This window comes from Rhea americana, unplaced genomic scaffold, assembly GCF_003343005.1.
Source record: "Rhea americana isolate MKP2758 unplaced genomic scaffold, rheAme1 scaffold_626, whole genome shotgun sequence".
In the NCBI taxonomy this organism is placed as follows: domain Eukaryota; kingdom Metazoa; phylum Chordata; class Aves; order Rheiformes; family Rheidae; genus Rhea; species Rhea americana.
Window position 1 is genome coordinate 31,705 of NW_028186786.1, and position 19,032 is coordinate 50,736.

Here is a 19,032-nt window from a genome sequence, read left to right on the forward strand (position 1 = left end):
ATTTAACACTGTTCAACTGATCTGCCATTCAGACTCTCTGCAGAGTTGATGAGACATTTGCTAGGCCAGTTTCTCTCTAGCAGCTCACTCTGACAAGCATGTCTGCCATGTAGATTTGTGGCATTAGATAGCACGTTTCAAACCCAGGACCTCACTTCCCTGGAAGTGTAGGGCCCAAGGGAAGCCACAATGTGGCCATCTCACCTCTTGGGGACTGCACAGTGTCTCCAGGAAAGACCCAGCAAGCCCTGCCCTCAGACAAAGAAGATGAGGAGAGGGTAGCAGTGCAAGCAGTGTGAGGAAGGCCATGCAGGAATGGGAGGGTAGGGTAGGGGAAAGGAATTTGGAGATGTGCATTGCCCTGGACAAGGCACCTTTGGACACTGGGTTAGGAAATGGTGGATCTGCTGATGTGTTTTGTAAGAACTTGTATATTTAGCCCAGGAGCCTATTCCTGGCTGCTTGATGTTGAAGGAATACAAGGAAACATACTGCAGGCCAGAGAGTAACATATAGCGGCTCAGTGTCCCATCCCACTTTGCTTGGGGCAGCCAAGGCGCTGCTTAGTATGCATGGAAGATCACAGCATTGGTAATGGGGGCAGATCGAGAGACCCACCAAGTGCAGTTGTGCTGAGTGGTGATACAAAGGTGGTTGTAGTCTGCACTAACAGTGTGTCCTCTCCTACTTCTCTTTGCAATCCCCAGGAGAAGATTGAAATCGCCTTCCTGATCTTCTTTGCCATTGAGGCGATGCTCAAGATAATTGCCTATGGGTTTCTTTTCCATACAGACGCCTACCTCCGAAATGGCTGGAATGTGCTTGACTTCTCCATCGTGTCCCTGGGGTAATGTGAGCAGGGGAAGCTGCCAATATTCAGCTTGCCCCAGGCCTCATCCATATCCCATCAGTTAGATGATTTTTTCTAGTGATCATAGTGGGGTTTGGGGCAGCTTCTAGAGTCGATTTATGCCCTTCTCCCATGTGGCCCTTTTTTCTTACCCTACYCTCTCTTCCTGGGCTCCTCTGTAACTCCTATTTCTTTTTGTCTGGCTCCTTCATGCCTCTCAGATCTCCTTGCCCTGGAGAATGTGGATGGCATGGGGTCCTTTGGGGTTTGGCACACATGGAGTGGGTCCGCATGGCACCAGGGAGATGGGAGGGCTCCTAGTTGTCTGGCAGAGCAGATCAGATCCCAGCAGATGAGTGCCCAGCAGTGGGTGCACTAATGAACTGAGCTTAGCCAAGAGTCATTCTGCGTGTTAGCCTCAACTTGACTGTGGAGCTCTGACTCCATAGCACAGTTTTCTTAGTCTCCATCCTCACGCCCTTCTTTTCTGTTCTTCACCTCCTCCTCTGCCCTCTTTTAGGCTTTTCACTATGACCCTGGAGCAGATCAATGCCAAGCAAGGAGGGACTTCAGGTGGGAAAGGTGGYTTCGACGTGAAGGCCCTGCGAGCATTTCGTGTGCTGAGACCCCTACGCCTGGTGTCTGGAGTGCCAAGTGGGTACTGTTCACCCAGGGTGAAGGGCTGGTGGGTGGATATGAACYCCTGTCCCTGACTGGGATGGTGGGCTGCGGGACAGGTTTCACACTGGTGTTGGGCCATGCCTGACCAGAATTTGGGTGCAGAAGAGCTGCAAATTCTCACTCAAGCCTACAGCTTTTGGTTGTCAATATGAAGGCTTTGCAGGTAACAGCACACATAGCTCCACCCAGGGCTCAGTGTCAGCACCTTTTGGCAGACAGTGGAAAGGGGACCAGAATCTCATTCTAGTTTCCCCGGACATTAATCTCCTTCTCCCACAACTCATGTGAACACAGGGAGGAAGAGAGGAACAGAACAAATGGAGGGGTATGCACCACCCTCCAATAATGTCTGGCAACTGGATCTGCTGGGGTCTCCCAGCTGCTCAAATTTCATGCTCCAGGGCTTTCAGTCCCACCTCACCTGTGCCAGGTTTTGGTGTTACCCCTCTCTCTCCTTTTGACAAGGGGTATTTTGGGAAGGTCTGCAGGTCTGGAAAGGTCAGTAGAAATGTTCAAGGCATTCCCAAGACACACACAAGGTTGTTTGGAAGAGGTTGACCTCCTCTCCCTTCTCTCTGGTGTAGGCCTTCAGGTCGTCCTGAACTCCATCATCAAGGCCATGGTACCCCTGCTGCACATTGCCCTGTTGGTCCTCTTCATGATCATCATCTACGCCATTGTTGGGCAAGAGCTCTTCAAGGGCAAGATGCACAAGACCTGCTACTACACTGGGACAGGTGGGGCTGCAGCAGGCAGCAGCAGGACAGAGGTGTTTGTATGCAGCTGCTCTGGAGACCACAGAGCCTGTGGTCTAGCCCTACCAGCATCAGGCATGGGAGTATGGCAGGGAGGAAGGTTATTTGCTGGAGGGCACAGTTCTGGTGGCAGTACATGATATAATAAGGTGGCGAATGAGGCCCATTTTGGAAACCTTAACCTGGAGGTTGTGAGGTGCTAGGACCTGATCTCCTTATCCTAGCCTGCTGCTTACATAACAGCTTTTCCTCCTCAGATGTGATTGCCACAGTGGAGCCAGAGAAGCCAGCCCCATGCACCAGCTCTGGCCATGGGCGTCATTGTACCATCAATGGCACTGAATGTCGAAGTGGCTGGCCAGGGCCCAACRATGGCATTACTCACTTTGATAACTTCGGCTTTGCCATGCTGACTGTCTACCAGTGCATCACCATGGAGGGCTGGACTGAAGTTCTCTACTGGGTAGGCTCCAGCAGCCTGGGCATGGTACCCAGCTCAGTACACTGGTGACTCCTTGTCCTGCCTCACAAGGGGCAATTCCTCCCAGTACTCAGGACCCCTTAGCAGGGCTAAGGTCTCTCCCTCATTGAAAGACATCCTATGCCCACGAAGCCTCATATTGCAATCTCCATTACATCACACCAGGTGCATCTACATCTCTGCTGTGTAGGCGTGGCCTGAGCTTCCCTCACTCTCCAGACAGGCAGAAGTATGCTCAAAGGATGCTTCCACCTTTGCCTCTGACCTGTCAGGGTATGCCCTGGTTCAGGGGAACCTTTCATTCATAGGAGCAGGGGCAGGTAGTTTGAACTCCAGGGTGTCTGGTGCTTTTACAGAAGCCTAGTGCTCTACTGATATTGTTGTTAAGTCAGTGAGGCTATAGGGAAGGGGTGTGGATTGGGCCCAGACATGGCTGACTGGTGGATGCTTCTTCAGGGCTGTGTCTTGCTGTGCTTGGGAGAATATCTTGAYGAAGTTAGGCCTGAAGTGTGCTCCCCAAGTGCTTGGGTTTATCTCCCCTAATGCTAGGCACAGCATGGTGAAGATCCAGGGCTCAGAGAGGCAGGTTAATATACTAACAGCCCAAACCCTCCTTTCAGAGAGCAAAGCTCCCACAGGCTGTTGAGAGGCAGCCAGGTGAGAGACATAGGGTAGACAGTACCTCCCCTTCAGGATGCTTCATCTGCTTTTCTCCTTGTGAGGTAAACGATGCTATTGGAAATGAATGGCCCTGGATCTACTTTGTCAGCCTTATCCTGCTTGGTTCCTTCTTTGTTCTCAACCTGGTGCTGGGGGTGCTCAGTGGGTAAGTGCTGTCCTGTCCTTTCTCTTTGCCAGAAGATGAATGAGCAGAGTCTTAGTTGGTTTTAACTATACAAGAAAAAAAGCCTAGAAAAGTTTCTGTTCTATTTYCTTTCCCATTTCCCTTTCTCTTGCATATTTAGAAACATTTACCCTTGAGTTACCTGTTGTATCAGCTGCCATGGCCTGGAGCTGTCTAAGACTTTAGTTGAACACTCAACAAAGAAATCTCTCTGTAGATGTCAGCAAACACAGACATTATGTGTTTGTACTGCAGTCTGCAAGCACTAGAGGTAAAAGGAGCTGAGCAAAGAGCTCAACCAGCAGCCCTTACCCTATGAGCATGTGCCACAAGACACTCATTCTCTCTTACTGAGTGCCTGTGATATTACCTGTTTTCATGAGCCCACATGTTTTTCAACAACCTAAGAACACACTTTTGACATGTGTGCAAGGGATCTAAAAGAATTTTTACTATTCTAATTAATGTTTCAGCAGTCTAATTGAAATACAACAATCAGTTATCATCAATCTGATTACAATGATCCTAACACTTACATGCTAAATTACCCAATTACTGCTAATTCGCATGATAACACAGTTAAAGCTGTTATGCACATGGTGCGTCACTCAGCTTGGCAGACCTACCTTCTCCCTGTTGCCATGAGAGAGGTGTCCTGATCACTTGCCATGTGATGAGCTCACCTTTCCCACATTGAGAGCTTGGGCTAGCTTTTTACCCCTCCAGATGGGTGGGACCCTACTTGGTCTGGCATTCAGCAAGACTAGAGATCTCCTGCAGCCTCTGCACCGTCTAGTATTAGTTTGTCTAGCCACAGCCACTTACAGCAAGGAAATCCCAAAGAAGAGCCAATGATGGGGAAGAAACCCTGCCTAGCATCAATGAGATGATGATCTCCCATGTTCTTGCATTATGAGCCAAAAGAAAGGAGAGTCAGTAGAACAGTCTCGTAGGGTAGGATATTTCAAGCTTTCCTCTTTCTACAAGGACTGGCCTGCGCTCATTGGCTCTGGGACAGAGCTGTGACATGTGACCCAGGCTACAGCCTCCATGCTGTCTCCTCCTAAGTCTCATTCTATTACCTGCCTTGTCCCAGTGAGTTCACCAAAGAACGTGAGAAGGCCAAGTCACGGGGCACATTTCAGAAGCTGCGGGAGAAGCAGCAACTGGAGGAGGATCTGAAGGGCTACATGGACTGGATCACCCATGCTGAAGTCATGGACAGCGACCGGGCCAGGGGAGAAGGTACCAGCTCTACCTGGGCAAAGATTCTTGGCATGGAGGTTGGGTTCCTAACACTGGGCATCCTGGAGGAACAGCAAGGTGGGGAGCCATGCAGAAGTTATAGAGACTGGTTTCATTTGAAAACCTATGGAACAAAATGCTTTGACTTCTACAGAACAGTTTTCTTCCTCTTTTTTCCTTTCCTGAATCACTTTATTGAATCTGATCCAAACTAGCAGATATTTTGGCCCTTGTGCAAAACCTCTACCTCTACCCTATTTAATATTTGCAGAAAGTGACAGCACCCTGCTAACATGGCCTAGGTCATCTTTCTTTTGCAAAATATGCTTGAAATGGTCATGAGAAGCGATGTGTGTGTGCACTTGTGTGTGTAGGGGCAGCGTGTGGGGTTACTAGCTCACATGTTAAAAGATACATGAGTTTTCGGACATTGTCAATTTTGAAAGATTAGATGTGGTTCAGGGCAGGAGATGAAAAAAACAGCCATTTAGTCAAGTGCGCATCAAGGCCTAGGGATCTCTGGCACTGAGTGGTCTGTTGGTCACTCATGTCCTCTGCCAGTGCTTTGCAGCCTAGCAAAAAGTGTAGTAATTTTTCATGCCTCAAGCTGAGCTTATATATGTGTGCAAAAGACCTTGGGAAGCAACGCGAAAGATCAAAGTTCACACCTGCAGCCAATGTTCTTAAACACATCCTGTTATGCAGCACTAGTTTAGATCACTATTGATCCCAGTTTTTCTCTGTTCTGGAAGCATCTCGTATGATGGAGGAATCTGCCTATACACTACAGGCTGTCCAGCCTGCCCCACTGTGTTGCTGTTGCTCTTACTGCAATGCAGATATTTCCAGTTCCTCCTATTTATTTGGTTTGCATGAGACAGTTAAAATTACCTGTCAAAGCTCTCCCTGCTGTCTCCCTGGAACCATGTTTCTTATATTTACTTCAAGTAAGAAAGCTCTTTTGTGTGTGCTCCTGGGACAGGTCCCTTCCATGATGTTTTTCTCAAGGGCTCTGAGGAAAGCCTGCAATTTTGCTCTCCCTATAGGTATGATGCCGTTGGATGAAGGAGGGTCTGAGACAGAGAGCTTGTATGAAATTGAGGGCATGAACAAATGGATTGTCTACTTGTGAGTATGCACTTGTTGAACCATCTGCTACCTTGCATGTGGGCTTGCATGGTTTTTGTCTTGCCATCCTGGCTGTGCCAGGCTGTATTGTCAACCACAGTTCCTTGAGGAAAGCTAAGGACTATGTGTTAAGGAGGAGATACAAACATCCAGGTTATCAGACAGCGGGGAATTTTGCTCTGGTATGGGCAAGAAACCATTTCAGAGTAAATTACCTCTTCACTTTGGAACTAGGCTTGAGGCATCTTCTCCTGCCCTATGCAGCATGTCCTACAATTTAGGAGGTGTGCCCATGACAGGAAACTAGAAGTCACTGCAGGCCAAAAAGGACTCAGGAGGTGTTTGTATCAATGAACTGCAAACTTGAGTTAGTGTAGCCAAAGAGTTTGTTCCCTGGTTATGTCCCCTTACCCCAGAGCCTGCAGTTGCTAGTGGAGGGTGCACCGTGTATTTCTCCAGCATTCACGTGGCCCACTGATGGCTGACCATCTCAGTCCCTCTCAGGGAAATGCCCTGGATAAGGAAGCAGGAGTAGTTCTACTCCATTGACCACAGGCACTGCCCTGGTGTCAGGGCTGAGCAGGACCTGCTGGCTGGCCTTTCATGATGCTTCTGGCCTGTCTCTCTAGCCGCCAGTGGAGGCGTTGGAACCGAATGTTTCGCAGGAAGTGCAGGGATGTGGTGAAATCCAAGTTCTTCTACTGGCTTGTCATCCTGCTTGTGGCACTGAATACCTTGTCCATCGCCTCTGAACACTACTTACAGCCCGACTGGCTAACCAGGGTACAAGGTGAGCAAAGAGCACCGGAGTGAGGGAGGGCTCTAGACACCCTGCAGTCATGCAAACATATGCACACGCTGATTTTACATGTCACATTAGTAGAGCACAGTCTCTTTTAGACACATTCAAACTTTCTCACACACACAAACACTGCTTGCACACAAGTGTGTGTGCWCCATCGGCACAACACTGTCACACAAAGGCGCATGGCATATGCACAGTGTATATGCTGATACATACAGAGTGTGCACATGGTCTTGCACTGTGCACACACACAGAGTGCTATACCTACCACTGAACACAGAGTACACACACTAGGACACTTGCACACAAAGTACAGCCACACACATACACACATGCAGTCACACTGCATGTGCTCATGCGTGAACACATATATGCACAAACAGAATACAGCTGTGCACACATAAATTCGCAGTTTGGCCATGTGAAAACACACACACAGAGCCCAACACACACACACACTACATGCAGAGATACATAGGTGGACAAACTGCATGCACTGACATACATGGTACAAACACACACCCACAAATGCAAACACGTAGTTGTAGATGTGTCAGCCGTCTCCCCACCCTTCTCTCTTGGATGCTCCCTAAAAGAAGGATTTGTTGCAACTGCTACTCAGGGGTCAGTGGTGGGCAGAGAAGGGAGGTGGGCAGCACTGTCTTCGTGCAGTGCTATGCAGAGATGAAGAGTTCCAAGCTCTGATATGTTGGGTCTCCCATCCTAGACAATGCTAACAGGGTGCTGCTATCACTCTTTGCGGCTGAGATGCTGCTGAAGATGTATGCACTGGGTCTGCGCCAGTACTTCATGTCTCTTTTCAACCGCTTTGATTGCTTTGTGGTGTGTGCGGGAATCTTGGAGACTATCCTGGTGGAACTCAGTACCCTGTCACCTCTGGGCATCTCTGTGTTGCGTTGCATCCGGCTCCTCCGCATCTTCAAGATCACCAGGTTGGTGCAGGAACTCTGTGGGCTCTGTGGGCTTATTGACCACCCAACCTCACTGGCCTTTTCCCTTCGGAGGGCTGCAGTGTGAGCAGAGCTAAGAGCTCCTGGAGGGAGAGGCAAGGCCAAAGTGGGGATTTATCCATCTGCAGGACAAGATCTGGGAGCAGGGAAGAGGATAGAGAAGGTGTTTGTGAAGGTCTCCCAGAGGCTTTTTGCTCTTGCTCTGGGTTCTGATGTGTTGTAAATGGGGGTTCTGTGGGCTAGCACTCTTGAGTTCTCCTTCTGACACCAACTCACTACATGTTCATCCCCTGCTCCTGTCTGGTGGAGCCCTGTGTAGGCAGTGAAATGTCTTGCACACTACACTTGGAGTTTAATTTCCACCTCCTGGGGTCTGGCTGGAGAAATCTTAGTTTCCAGCCCTGCGAGTGGCACAGGGCCAGAATCCCCTTGCTGGGCTGCTGGTGCAGCTCTCAGGGCAGAGCGACATGTTCCTTCTGCCCTGGTCCTGCAGCCTCTTCCAGTCATTCCCTTCCCATACACTCCTGTCTCCCCCCTGCCCAGGTACTGGACATCTCTGAGCAATCTGGTGGCCTCCCTACTCAACTCAGTTCGCTCTATTGCCTCTTTGCTCCTCCTCCTCTTCCTCTTCATTATTGTCTTTGCCCTGCTGGGAATGCAGCTCTTTGGAGGCAAGTATGACTTCGAAGACATGGAGGTGTGGCGCAGTACTTTTGACAACTTCCCCCAGGCCCTCATCAGTGTTTTCCAGGTATGGGCTGTGGCAAACAGAGCATAGGGGTGGGAGACAGGATGCCAAGGTTCTTGGCTGGCCTGTATTTCTCGTGGCAAGAGCCAAGGCCTAGGAGAGATGTGTGGGTCTGTAGGGAGATGGTGTGGCTTTGAAGTTGGAGCACAGAGATGAGACTGGGGTCATGAGAGGCAATGCTGGTTCAGAGCTGGAGAAGAGATTCTGTCCTGCTTTGGTGCAGGTGCTCTATAATTCCCATTCCTGTCTCACATTATCCTTTCTCTGTTCCCAGATCCTGACAGGAGAGGACTGGAATTCAATCATGTATCATGGGATCATGGCCTATGGGGGCCCAGCCTTCCCTGGCATGCTGGTCTGCATCTACTTCATCATTCTCTTCGTCTGTGGAAACTGTATCCTCCACCTGTGAAGTCAGGTCCAGGCTTCCTGTCCCCTGGTGCAGTGACCTCATAGCATCAATTAAAGGTGCTGTGCAGGGGCAGAGAGCAAGGGATGTGTATGTTGGGGGAGGGGGGGCTGCCTTAACCCCTTCAGTGCTGAACAGCAGTGGAACAAAACTTAGGCTTCAGGGCTTGCACTGGTGGTGTTTGGGGTCGAGAGGCTGGAGGAAAGCACACCACAGGGACTGACAAGCAAATCTTCAGGCATCAGTCAATGCAGAAACAAGACTGAGCTGGATGAACTGAGCCAAGAGAGGGATGGATCGGTCAACCAAAGGCTCAGTGCACGCAAGGAAGAGGGATGTGTGCAGGGTCAAGGATCACCAGCCAGGCATGTCTCAAGGGCTCAGCTCCAGGAATGTTTTTCAGGGCAACCTGGATATCAGGGACAGTTTGGCCATATCCTTCAAAGGGGAACTATCTCCTGTATGTCCTTAGCGCTTTACTTCCAGACATCCTCCTCAATGTTTTCCTGGCTATCGCAGTTGATAACCTGGCTGAAGCTGAGAGCCTGACCTCAGCCCAGAAAGCCAAAGCAGAGGAGCGCAAGCGTCGGAAGATGTCCAGGTAAGTGATGACCCTGGCAGTGGGAGCTCCAAAATCAGGAGCTTTGGAGCATGAGGACACATGGCATCAGTGATGCCTCTGCCTTGGGTTAAGTCTCCTCTCCTCTCCTCTTCTCTCCTGTCCTGCAGAGGTTACCCAGAGAAGTCTGAAGATGAGAAGCAGCTGTTGGCAAAGAAGCTTGAGCAGAAAGCAAAGGGGGAAGGGATTCCCACAACAGCCAAGGTTAGTGCTGGTAGGGCCAGGACTTGGGGAGATCCTGATGAAGGACCAGACACCTTCTGCCACCAGTCAGGACTGACAGTGCCTCAAAGGTTTGGAACCAACCTGAGTCTGGACACTGCTGGGCCAGAATGATCCTCATGTTAGCATCCTCCGGTAATGAGGCCTCTCTAGGACCCTGGCAGGACCTGCTACCTGGTGGAGCCCTAGAGCTGGGTGTTCCCAGCCATAGCTGGGGAACCTCTCCTGTGATTCATTTTCCTGGACGCAGCCAGTTGGCAGTAGTTGAAGCAGACTGGTGTATACCAGCATGGAGGGGAACAGGTGTATACCAGCATCCCAGACTCACATCCACACATTCTCACTGTTCACACCAGCACTCCTGTTGCACAGAGCGTTCTGCTTAGCTAGAATGATCATGTGCTAAGCGTTCTGCTTAGCTAGAATGATCATGTGCTAAGCTGCCTCTTATGAGTGTTTGGCCTGCAGCTCTTTTCCTCTCCCGAGATACTCCACAGGAATCACTCCATGTTTTGGTCCACCTGTTGCACAGGTACAAGGCCCAGAGCTCTTGACCAGCACCTATTTCCCTGTCCAATACTCTTGGTGTTGTTCTTTGCTCAGATTGTAGCATCCCTGAAATTTTTCCCCCACCCTGCTCCATCCCGGGCCAGGGAACCATGCACTGCATGCTGTATGTGCAGCACACAAAGAAACTGCTTGCACTACATGGCTTCCAGACTTCTGGAGTCTGTCTGACATGCAGTATTTAGCACCAATATTGTCACACTCAGCTGACTGTCTTCTTCTTTGTCTCTCCCTTGTTTCAGTTAAAAGTGGATGAATTTGAATCCAATGTCAATGAGATCAAAGACCCCTACCCTTCTGCGGACTTCCCAGGTAAGATTTGCCCCTGGAAGGAGAACAGGAAGGCTGGGAGACACAGCAGGGGATGGTACTACCTCCCTGACTGTGTGAGGGGTGAAGGATGCTGTCACCTCCCATCAGCCTCAGGGCAGTGAGATCTTTCTAGCACAGGATCCAGATCAGTATCACAGGATCCACCGCAGGATCCCACTCCCTCTCCTTCTCTGGGTGACCTTTTCCGTTTCCCTCTCTGTCGCCACCCTGCAGGTGATGATGAAGAAGATGAGCCTGAAATCCCTCTGAGCCCTCGGCCACGTCCTCTGGCAGAGTTACAGCTGAAAGAGAAGGCTGTGCCTATGCCTGAAGCCAGCTCCTTCTTCATTTTCAGCCCCACTAACAAGTAGGCATCCTCTCTTCTCTTGGCGTGATGAAACCAGAGCTAACCTGGGTACCTCTGGCACCAACCCTTCCACACAAAGACCTGTGCATAACAGCCATCCCTAGAGGTAGCCAGCTCACTGGGACAACACAATCTTTTCTATGGAAGAGCTAGCACAGACATCCCTTCAAGTCCAGGGCCCTCCTGTTCTCAAGGTTTAGCCATAACCCTCCTTCAGGCTATTGCGGCCCCACCTAATACCCTTCTGGCCCCATGGCAATGTCTCGTACCATCTCTGTCCTCTGCAGATTTCGGATGCTGTGCCACAGAATTGTCAATGCCACCTGGTTCACCAACTTCATCCTGCTCTTCATCTTGCTCAGCAGCATCTCGCTGGCAGCTGAGGATCCCATCCGGGCTGAGTCCTTCCGCAACCAGGTGTCACATGGCTCCAGAGGGATGAAATGGGTGGGAAGACTGCATGGAGACACTCATTTCCCCAGTAAGCAGAGACCTGCTTGCCAGGCATTGTGTCCAGGCAGGTTTCGGTACCTGTGATTTTTTCTCCCTGTGAGACACTTCTATGCACAGAATAGGAGTCTCACTAAGAGCTCCCTGTTTGTCTTCTGGTCTTCAGGAAGAAAGTCTTCTAGTGTACCTTCTAACCCTATTCTTGTTTTATGTCCATGGAAGAAATAATCTGAGGGACTAAGACTCCTGGCTTCAGCCCTGAGTATGGGAGGGCAATGCCTTCTTCTCAAGGTGGGCCAAAATCTCACCAATTTCTGGTATTTCTGTCTCCAGATTCTTGGATATTTTGACATTGGCTTCACCTCTGTCTTCACAGTAGAAATTGTCTTGAAGGTGAGTCCCTCTGCCCCCATGGCCCTGGCCATGCACAGTCCCTCCAGCTGCTGACAAGGAAGGGATGACTATGCATAGGCAGATCCATATAGGCAGACCATAAAGAGCGAGTATGTCAAGACGTGGAGTGTGAGTCTAAACAGGGTTCTGGCTGTGGGAAGTCAATCTTTTTGGTGACAAGCTCCAGGCTTGGAGCTTTCCAGTTCCACAAGCTCCAGGACCCAGTGGGGAAAAGCTTCTGTCTGAGCCTCAAGTCTCTGCTGTTCCCGCAGTCTAGGGTGTGTGTGACCAGCCCCAGGGCCATGTGTCCCCTTCAGTGAGATCAGGCAGTAGAAACACTGCAAAAGAGAAAGCAGTGAAAAGTTGAGGAGGGAAACAATAATTCCAATAGCTATTGAGTCCCGCTCCCACTGCAGTCTCTTTGCTTTTCTCTTCTTTAATTTGCTGAATAATTAGAAAATGGTATATCTCCAGCCAGTGCAACACGGAGAATTTCTAACTCACCTGAAGTCAGCTCGCTGTCTGGCTCCAGAGCAACAAGTCTGAGCAAGATAGGGTCCCCAGCCCACAGGTCTGTGAGAAGCCCCTCTTGAGACATTTGTCCCAGGGCTGTAGAGCGACCATGTCCCTCAGCCTTGCCTGACCTTTCTACTAACTCCCTCTGCTCCCCAGATGACAGCATACGGTGCTTTCCTGCACAAAGGCTCCTTCTGTAGGAACTCATTCAACATCCTCGACCTTCTCGTTGTTGCTGTCTCTCTCATCTCCATGGGAATTGAGTAAGCACCTCCATACTACACAGGGGTCAGCATTGGTCTCTTTAGCCAAGCAGGCCAGCTGTAGCTTGAGTGCTACAGTTCTCCAGGTCAGATGGAGAAGGAATAGCCATCCCCTGGGGTATTAACTATGTGTTAGTGCCCATAGTTGCCACTACACTGAGAAGAATGTGGATGGGAGGCAAGGAGAAAAAAAACTCTTTTAATGTCAAAGTCAAACATCCAGGCAGAAATTCAATTTGGAATCGCTTTCTCTAGCCACTGGTGTGCTTTGGCCCCATGTAACCTGATGGTTTAGTGATATCTGCATGTCTCAGCCATCCCTTGCTGCTCATCCATGATCTTGGCCTGGCCTACCTGGCAGATTTGCAGGTTCATACCAGCTGGCCTGGGCAGAAGAATTGCCCTTCTCAGCTCTGCTTTCCTCTCCAGGTCCAGCACCATCTCAGTGGTAAAGATCCTCCGGGTGCTGAGGGTACTGAGGCCTCTGCGAGCTATTAACAGGGCAAAGGGGCTGAAGGTAAGAGGGAGGACAGGAAAAGATGTCCTCAACCCATGGGAATCCCTATGTGAGGTTATGTGGCAGGCTCCACACTCTTTGGGGTTTGCCAGGCTGGGAACTGAATTTCACCTTCTTATGAGATGCAATACGTGGAAGGAGCTTACCTGATTCCACTGTCCTTGGTAGGATTCTGCTTTCATCTACCTTCTCTTCCTGGGTCCAGTCCCTACAGTGAGTGAGAAACAGGATGGAGAAACCTCCCCTAGACATGCTCATGTGTGCTCTCTCCTCACCTTCCACAGCATGTGGTCCAGTGTGTGTTTGTGGCCATCAAGACTATTGGCAACATTGTGATCGTCACAACATTGCTGCAGTTCATGTTTGCCTGCATTGGGGTCCAGCTCTTCAAGGTGAGAGATGTCTCCCACAGGCAGGGAGACCTCCCTGCTCTCTCCCCCCTGCTCAGAGATGCTCTGGACAGACTCTTTTAGCCATAATCCTCAAAAGAAGCCATCTCCCAGTGTTGGGGTTAGCACAGGTCGTATTCTGAAAGGAGACCTGCCTGCCCCAGACAGCCAGGGAAAAGAGGCAGCTAGTGGGAGGGATGGCAGGAAACATCTAGGTAATTGTGGCATCCAGACTACACACATAAAGGGACTAGTTCCCTGTCCTCACATACTGCTTCAATTTCTCCTCTGTAAGATGACAAGTGCTTATGATTTCCATTACCACTTTGGACTTTTCTACAGGAGCACCCTTGCTGTCTGGTCCCTGGCTGCTCCCTGGGACTATTCTTAGAAAAAGCAGAGCCAGCCCTGGCTGAGCAAGCTTTGTTCTGATAACTGGATTTAAATTCCCAGCCAATGTGAAGAGAGCTCTCAGAATTCCCTGCAAACTCAGCAGAGCTGTCAGCATACATTAGATTTTGGTTACTTCTATAGTTATTTCTTCATTCCCTGTTTTCCAAATAATTAGCTACCAGATGGCATGAGTCAGCTCTGGGCCTTGGAGAATTTGTTTTCACTACAGTATTAGGCATCTTTTGTGTGTCTCAACCTAGAATTGGCTACAAGGTCTACCATGGCCCCTGAGATATCCCTTGAGCTCCAGGCTGGGTTGTGTTGACAAGTGGAGTGGGAAGGCCTGCAGCACTCTGTGGCACATATCAGAACTAGCAGAGATGCAGAATGGGGATTGGCTGTGGTCTATGAAAAAGTCAAACTTCCTCAGGGCTTCTGAAATCCCAGCAAAATCATAGTCTTTCCTGATATCTGTTCAATGCAGGGGAAGTTCTACAGCTGTACAGATCCGTCGAAGTTAACAGAGAAGGAATGCAGGTAAGAGCTCTGGGCAACACAGTCCAGCTGAGTGCTCTGGTGCAGAGGCCAGGAAGGTGAAGGCTGAGGAGCAGTTTGCTCTGTGTTGCTGCAAGGGAATCTTGCAGTCAAAAGTGGGGTTTGGTGTCTCATGCTGCTTTCCCTTGCCCTGGTGTAAATTGGGAATAAGCACAGGGCCATCCTCCCCTATCAGGCTCCAAGCAGCCCTTGGCCTGTGCCGCACTGGCAGGTAGAAGGAGGCATGGCACTGTAAACATTGCATCCCTCCCATTGCAGGGGTCATTTCATCACCTATGTGGACGGAGACCCAACGCAGATTGTAATGCTTGAGCGCAACTGGTTGCACAATGACTTCCACTTTGACAACGTCCTGTCAGCCATGATGTCGCTTTTCACTGTCTCCACCTTCGAGGGCTGGCCACAGTGAGTCTGCAGGCAGGGATGTAGGCCTAGTCAAGGGGCCAGACCTGTGCTGGAGGCAGGTCATTGCCACCTGGCTCAGACTAAATGCCATTTTCTGAGAGGGATTTTCCAAGGAAAGAAACATTGTTCAGGCCAAGGAGCAGGTCTAATATCCTCCTTGTGGGGGCTGTGGGGCAGACAAGGCAGCCCTGGCAGCCCTATTCCACCTCTGCTGGATTTGGGATGTCCTGAGAGCTCTCTGACATCTTCAAGGAAACATGCCTTTTTTTTTTTTTTTTTTTTTTTTTTTTCCCCTACTCCCAGTCAGGATCTCTCTTCCTTCCCTGTCCCTCTTCTAGGCTTCTATACAAGGCCATTGACACTAATGCTGAGGATACAGGCCCTATCTACAACTACCGGGTGGAGATTGCGATGTTCTTCATCATCTACATCATCCTTATTGCCTTCTTTATGATGAACATCTTTGTGGGCTTTGTCATTGTCACCTTCCAGGAGCAGGGGGAGAGCGAGTACAAGAACTGTGAGCTGGACAAGAACCAGGTACTGAGATTACTGGGGCAGGAGGAGGTGAACAAGCCCTGGGTACTGCTGCTTCTGGATTAGGGTGAACTGGACCTGTTCTGAGTTCTGACACTTCGGAAGCAGCCTGAATCTGATCAGTCCTTATTGTTGGCACTGCTGGAGTAGGGTGAATTGAAGCTGTACCAATGCCCAGCATTCTGGGCCAGGTGAGCTGGCTAAGTGCCCAATACAAGGACTCCTAGCACAAGACAAGCCTGACAAGAACCAGGTAGTAGCTTTCCAAGGGCAGGGCAAAGTGGACCAGAATGAGGGACTGGGCTTTCTGGTTCAAGTGGGGTGCCCTGACTGACCTGGAACAGAGGGCTGAAGATAGGGGAAATAGAAGCAGCAGTGAGACCAGCATCAGCAGGGGACACAGCACATGCAGGTAAGGAGAAGTAGATACAGATGCCTCCAGGCTAAAAGGAGGTGCTGGGATACCCAGGTGCTGAGCAAGCCTACAGATGCAGCATGGACACTTTGAGCTAGGGGTGCCAGCACACTAACCCTGCAAGGATGACCTTAGCCAGCCAGGGAAGGAAGTGCCTGCTGAGCAACTCTGTAGTGTGGAGAGAAAATCTAATACTCCTTGCACTCATGGTATCCATGATGCCCTGAGGCTGCCCTCTGCCAATCCTGATGGACTCTGCAAAAGTGCCATGAAAACTAGACAGTTTGAGGGATCAAGGAAGGAAGTATGATGGAACAGCATGACAAACTTTAGAGGGCAAGCAGTGGCTTTGGAAACTTAGTCATGTGTGGGTGCTTGTTAGGGGTCTCTGCAGAAAGCACAGCAGATACTTGAAACATCATTCACCCTAGCCCATGTCACTGAGCTAAAAAAAAAAGTGAGAGACACAGCTTATGCCTATGGGGATGTGCAGCATTGTCACTGGTTCTGGCTGTGTGCCTGTGCCACTGGTGCTGCCCCATGCTCCTCTGTGTGCATCACATCTGTCTCCCTCTTCCCCAGCGCCAGTGTGTGCAGTATGCACTGAAAGCTCGCCCACTGAGACGCTACATCCCCAAGAACCCCTACCAGTATCAGATCTGGTATGTGGTCACCTCCTCTTATTTTGAGTACCTCATGTTCTTCCTGATTCTGCTGAACACCATCTGCCTGGGCATGCAGGTAAGGGGGCAGAGTACTGACCACAAATGATGGACGGTGTCAACAGTGTATGACCCACTGGCTCAGCTCTATTACTTTCAGAGAGCCTCTGAAGAGAGGGTACAATATGGCAAAACTGGTGCTCTGTGCTCAGCATCCCTGGGACTAGATGCTAGGTAGGACTGGCTGGATGTGGGAAGCTCAGAGGAGGGGCTGCACAAGAATGTGAGAAGCACTGAGGAGGGGCTGCAGGAAAATTTTTTTTTTTTTTTTTTTTTTTTTTGCTAACCCTTTCTGAGCCATAGGTGTGTAAGAGAGGGTCTTAATCCAGCCCACACCTCTGGGCTCACAATGGAGGCTGTGCTTGACCWTTGGCTCACATGATTCTTCCTTCCATCTCCTCAGCATTACAACCAGTCTGCAGAGATGAACCACATCTCAGACATCCTCAATGTGGCCTTCACCATCCTCTTCACCTTGGAGATGATCCTCAAGCTCATGGCTTTTAAAGCCAAGGTGAGGGCAGGACAGGGTCCATAGGCTGGGGCATGGTCTCAGGCTAGGCCAAGGGCATGCATGATGATACACCTGAGGGCTGTGCTGCCATTCAGAGAGACCTAGACTGGCTGGAGAGCTGGGTAGAGAGGAACCTTCTGAGGTTCAACAAGGGCAAGTGCAGAGTCCTGCACCTAGGGAAAAGTAACCCTAGGTACCAGTACAAGCTGGGGGCTGACCTTCTGGAGAGCAGCTCTGCAGAGAAGAACCTGGGAGTGCTGGTGGATGACAGATTGGCCGTGAGCCAGCAATGTGCCCTTGTGGCCAAGAAGGCCAATGGTATCCTGGAGTGCATTGGGAAGACTTGCCAGCGAGTTGAGGGAGGTGATCCTGCCCCTCTACTCAGCCCTGGTGAGGCCTCATCTGGAGTACTGCATCCAGTTCTGGGCTCTCCAGTACAAGAGACACATGGAGCTACTGGAGAGAGTCCAGCACAGGGCTACAAAGATGATCAGAGGGCTGGAGCATCTGCCCTATGAGGAACGGCTGTGAGAGCTGGGCCTTTTTAGCCTGGGGAAGAGAAGATTGAAGGGGGGATCTTATCAATGTGTTTAAGTACCTGAAGGGAGGGTGTCAAGGGGATGGGGACAAACTCTTTTCAGTTGTCCCATGTGRCAGGASAAGAGGCAATGGGCASMMATTAAACCACARGAMGWTCCAYCTGAATGTGAGGAGGAATTTCGTCCCTGTGAGAGTGACAGAGCACTGGAACAGGTTGCCCAGAGAGGTTGTGGCGTCTCCTTCTCTGGAGATATTCAAGGCCCACCTGGGTGCAACCCTATGTAACACGCTGTAGGTGACCCTGCTGAGCAGGTAGTTTGGACTAGATGATCTCCAGAGGTCCCTTCCAACCTTACTGATTCTATGATTCTACGATTTCCCTTGTATTTGGCATCTCTCCTCCACAAGCCCCAAGACCTGAGAGTCCAAAGAAATTCTCCTCATGTGACCCTTGGGAGCCCCAGTGAGCAGGACCTATGAGACTCTGGAAGGTCTATCAATTGTTAGGGCTATCCTTGCTAGCCCCATCTAACCCAGTGCAACTAGCCATTGCTTCCATCTTTGAGGTCATCTTTATCTCTGGTGGGATTGGGGGCCAGAGACCTGCTATACCTCCAGCTACCTCTCTGTACCCTCCTCATTTGACACCATTGAAAGACAAAACCAAACACTTGATGATAGGGTCCTGAATCTGACTACAATCTCTACCTTTGGCTCTGCCCGAGACATCAGAGGTTGCAGACAATCCTCCTCATCCTAACTGTGCAACATTGTTGCTTGGGGTGGTGCTAGAGCACTGCTCTCCTCCTGCTCTCCTTTGCTGCCAGCGGAGCAGTGGCTTCTGCTCATCCTGTATCCAGTAGTGTGGGCACCACTGCCCTAGCTCCGAAAAAGAGGGCGTCCCTTCTGTAGAGAGTTTTGTCTGCTTGTCAGCCTCATCTTCTTTGGGGCACCAGCATCTGTCTCCTCTTCAACTTGACCCTTCGATATTCATTTCTGCTCTCTGGTTCACCCTGGCAGGGCTACTTCGGGGACCCCTGGAACGTCTTTGACTTCCTCATTGTGATTGGCAGCATCATCGATGTCATCCTCAGCGAGATTGATGTAAGTGTCAGACTGCTCCAGCACTACAGTGTCCCCAGGGAGTATTGCTGCTCATACATGCTTTGGGCCGTTCTGTAGTGCTGTGCCAGGGAAGGACAGAGACACCAGTGCCGTGCCCAGCTCCACAGCCTGTTGGTGTCCCTCTCTTTTGTCCCTGCCCCGGGACATATAGTCCTTGTTCCTCGCATTTCTGAGAACAGACAGCCAGGATCAACTTGTGACATGGATGCATGGATACAGAGCCATGACACTGCAAACTTTAAAGCACTATATAAATGTAGGGGATTTCCCCCAGTCTGCCAACATGTCACACTG

At 50.3% G+C, this 19,032-nt stretch overlaps 1 protein-coding gene across 1 annotated transcript in view; it reads left to right on the forward strand.

The window, feature by feature from the left end:
- The window catches only part of CACNA1S (calcium voltage-gated channel subunit alpha1 S), a 47,992-nt gene that overhangs the window by 12,420 nt on the left and 16,540 nt on the right, over window positions 1–19,032 (forward strand). The window contains exons 3-28 of the mRNA XM_085320288.1: window positions 708–847; window positions 1,371–1,504; window positions 2,116–2,268; window positions 2,544–2,749; window positions 3,490–3,593; window positions 4,708–4,856; window positions 5,903–5,984; window positions 6,614–6,774; window positions 7,517–7,742; window positions 8,304–8,511; window positions 8,783–8,903; window positions 9,404–9,518; window positions 9,647–9,740; window positions 10,568–10,637; window positions 10,872–11,004; window positions 11,292–11,421; window positions 11,788–11,847; window positions 12,520–12,626; window positions 13,056–13,143; window positions 13,428–13,535; window positions 14,410–14,462; window positions 14,739–14,885; window positions 15,224–15,425; window positions 16,420–16,578; window positions 16,963–17,073; window positions 18,634–18,717. Of these exons, the coding sequence (XP_085176414.1) occupies window positions 708–847; window positions 1,371–1,504; window positions 2,116–2,268; window positions 2,544–2,749; window positions 3,490–3,593; window positions 4,708–4,856; window positions 5,903–5,984; window positions 6,614–6,774; window positions 7,517–7,742; window positions 8,304–8,511; window positions 8,783–8,903; window positions 9,404–9,518; window positions 9,647–9,740; window positions 10,568–10,637; window positions 10,872–11,004; window positions 11,292–11,421; window positions 11,788–11,847; window positions 12,520–12,626; window positions 13,056–13,143; window positions 13,428–13,535; window positions 14,410–14,462; window positions 14,739–14,885; window positions 15,224–15,425; window positions 16,420–16,578; window positions 16,963–17,073; window positions 18,634–18,717 (3,345 nt within the window). The remainder of the gene's footprint in view (window positions 1–707; window positions 848–1,370; window positions 1,505–2,115; window positions 2,269–2,543; window positions 2,750–3,489; window positions 3,594–4,707; window positions 4,857–5,902; window positions 5,985–6,613; window positions 6,775–7,516; window positions 7,743–8,303; window positions 8,512–8,782; window positions 8,904–9,403; window positions 9,519–9,646; window positions 9,741–10,567; window positions 10,638–10,871; window positions 11,005–11,291; window positions 11,422–11,787; window positions 11,848–12,519; window positions 12,627–13,055; window positions 13,144–13,427; window positions 13,536–14,409; window positions 14,463–14,738; window positions 14,886–15,223; window positions 15,426–16,419; window positions 16,579–16,962; window positions 17,074–18,633; window positions 18,718–19,032) is intronic.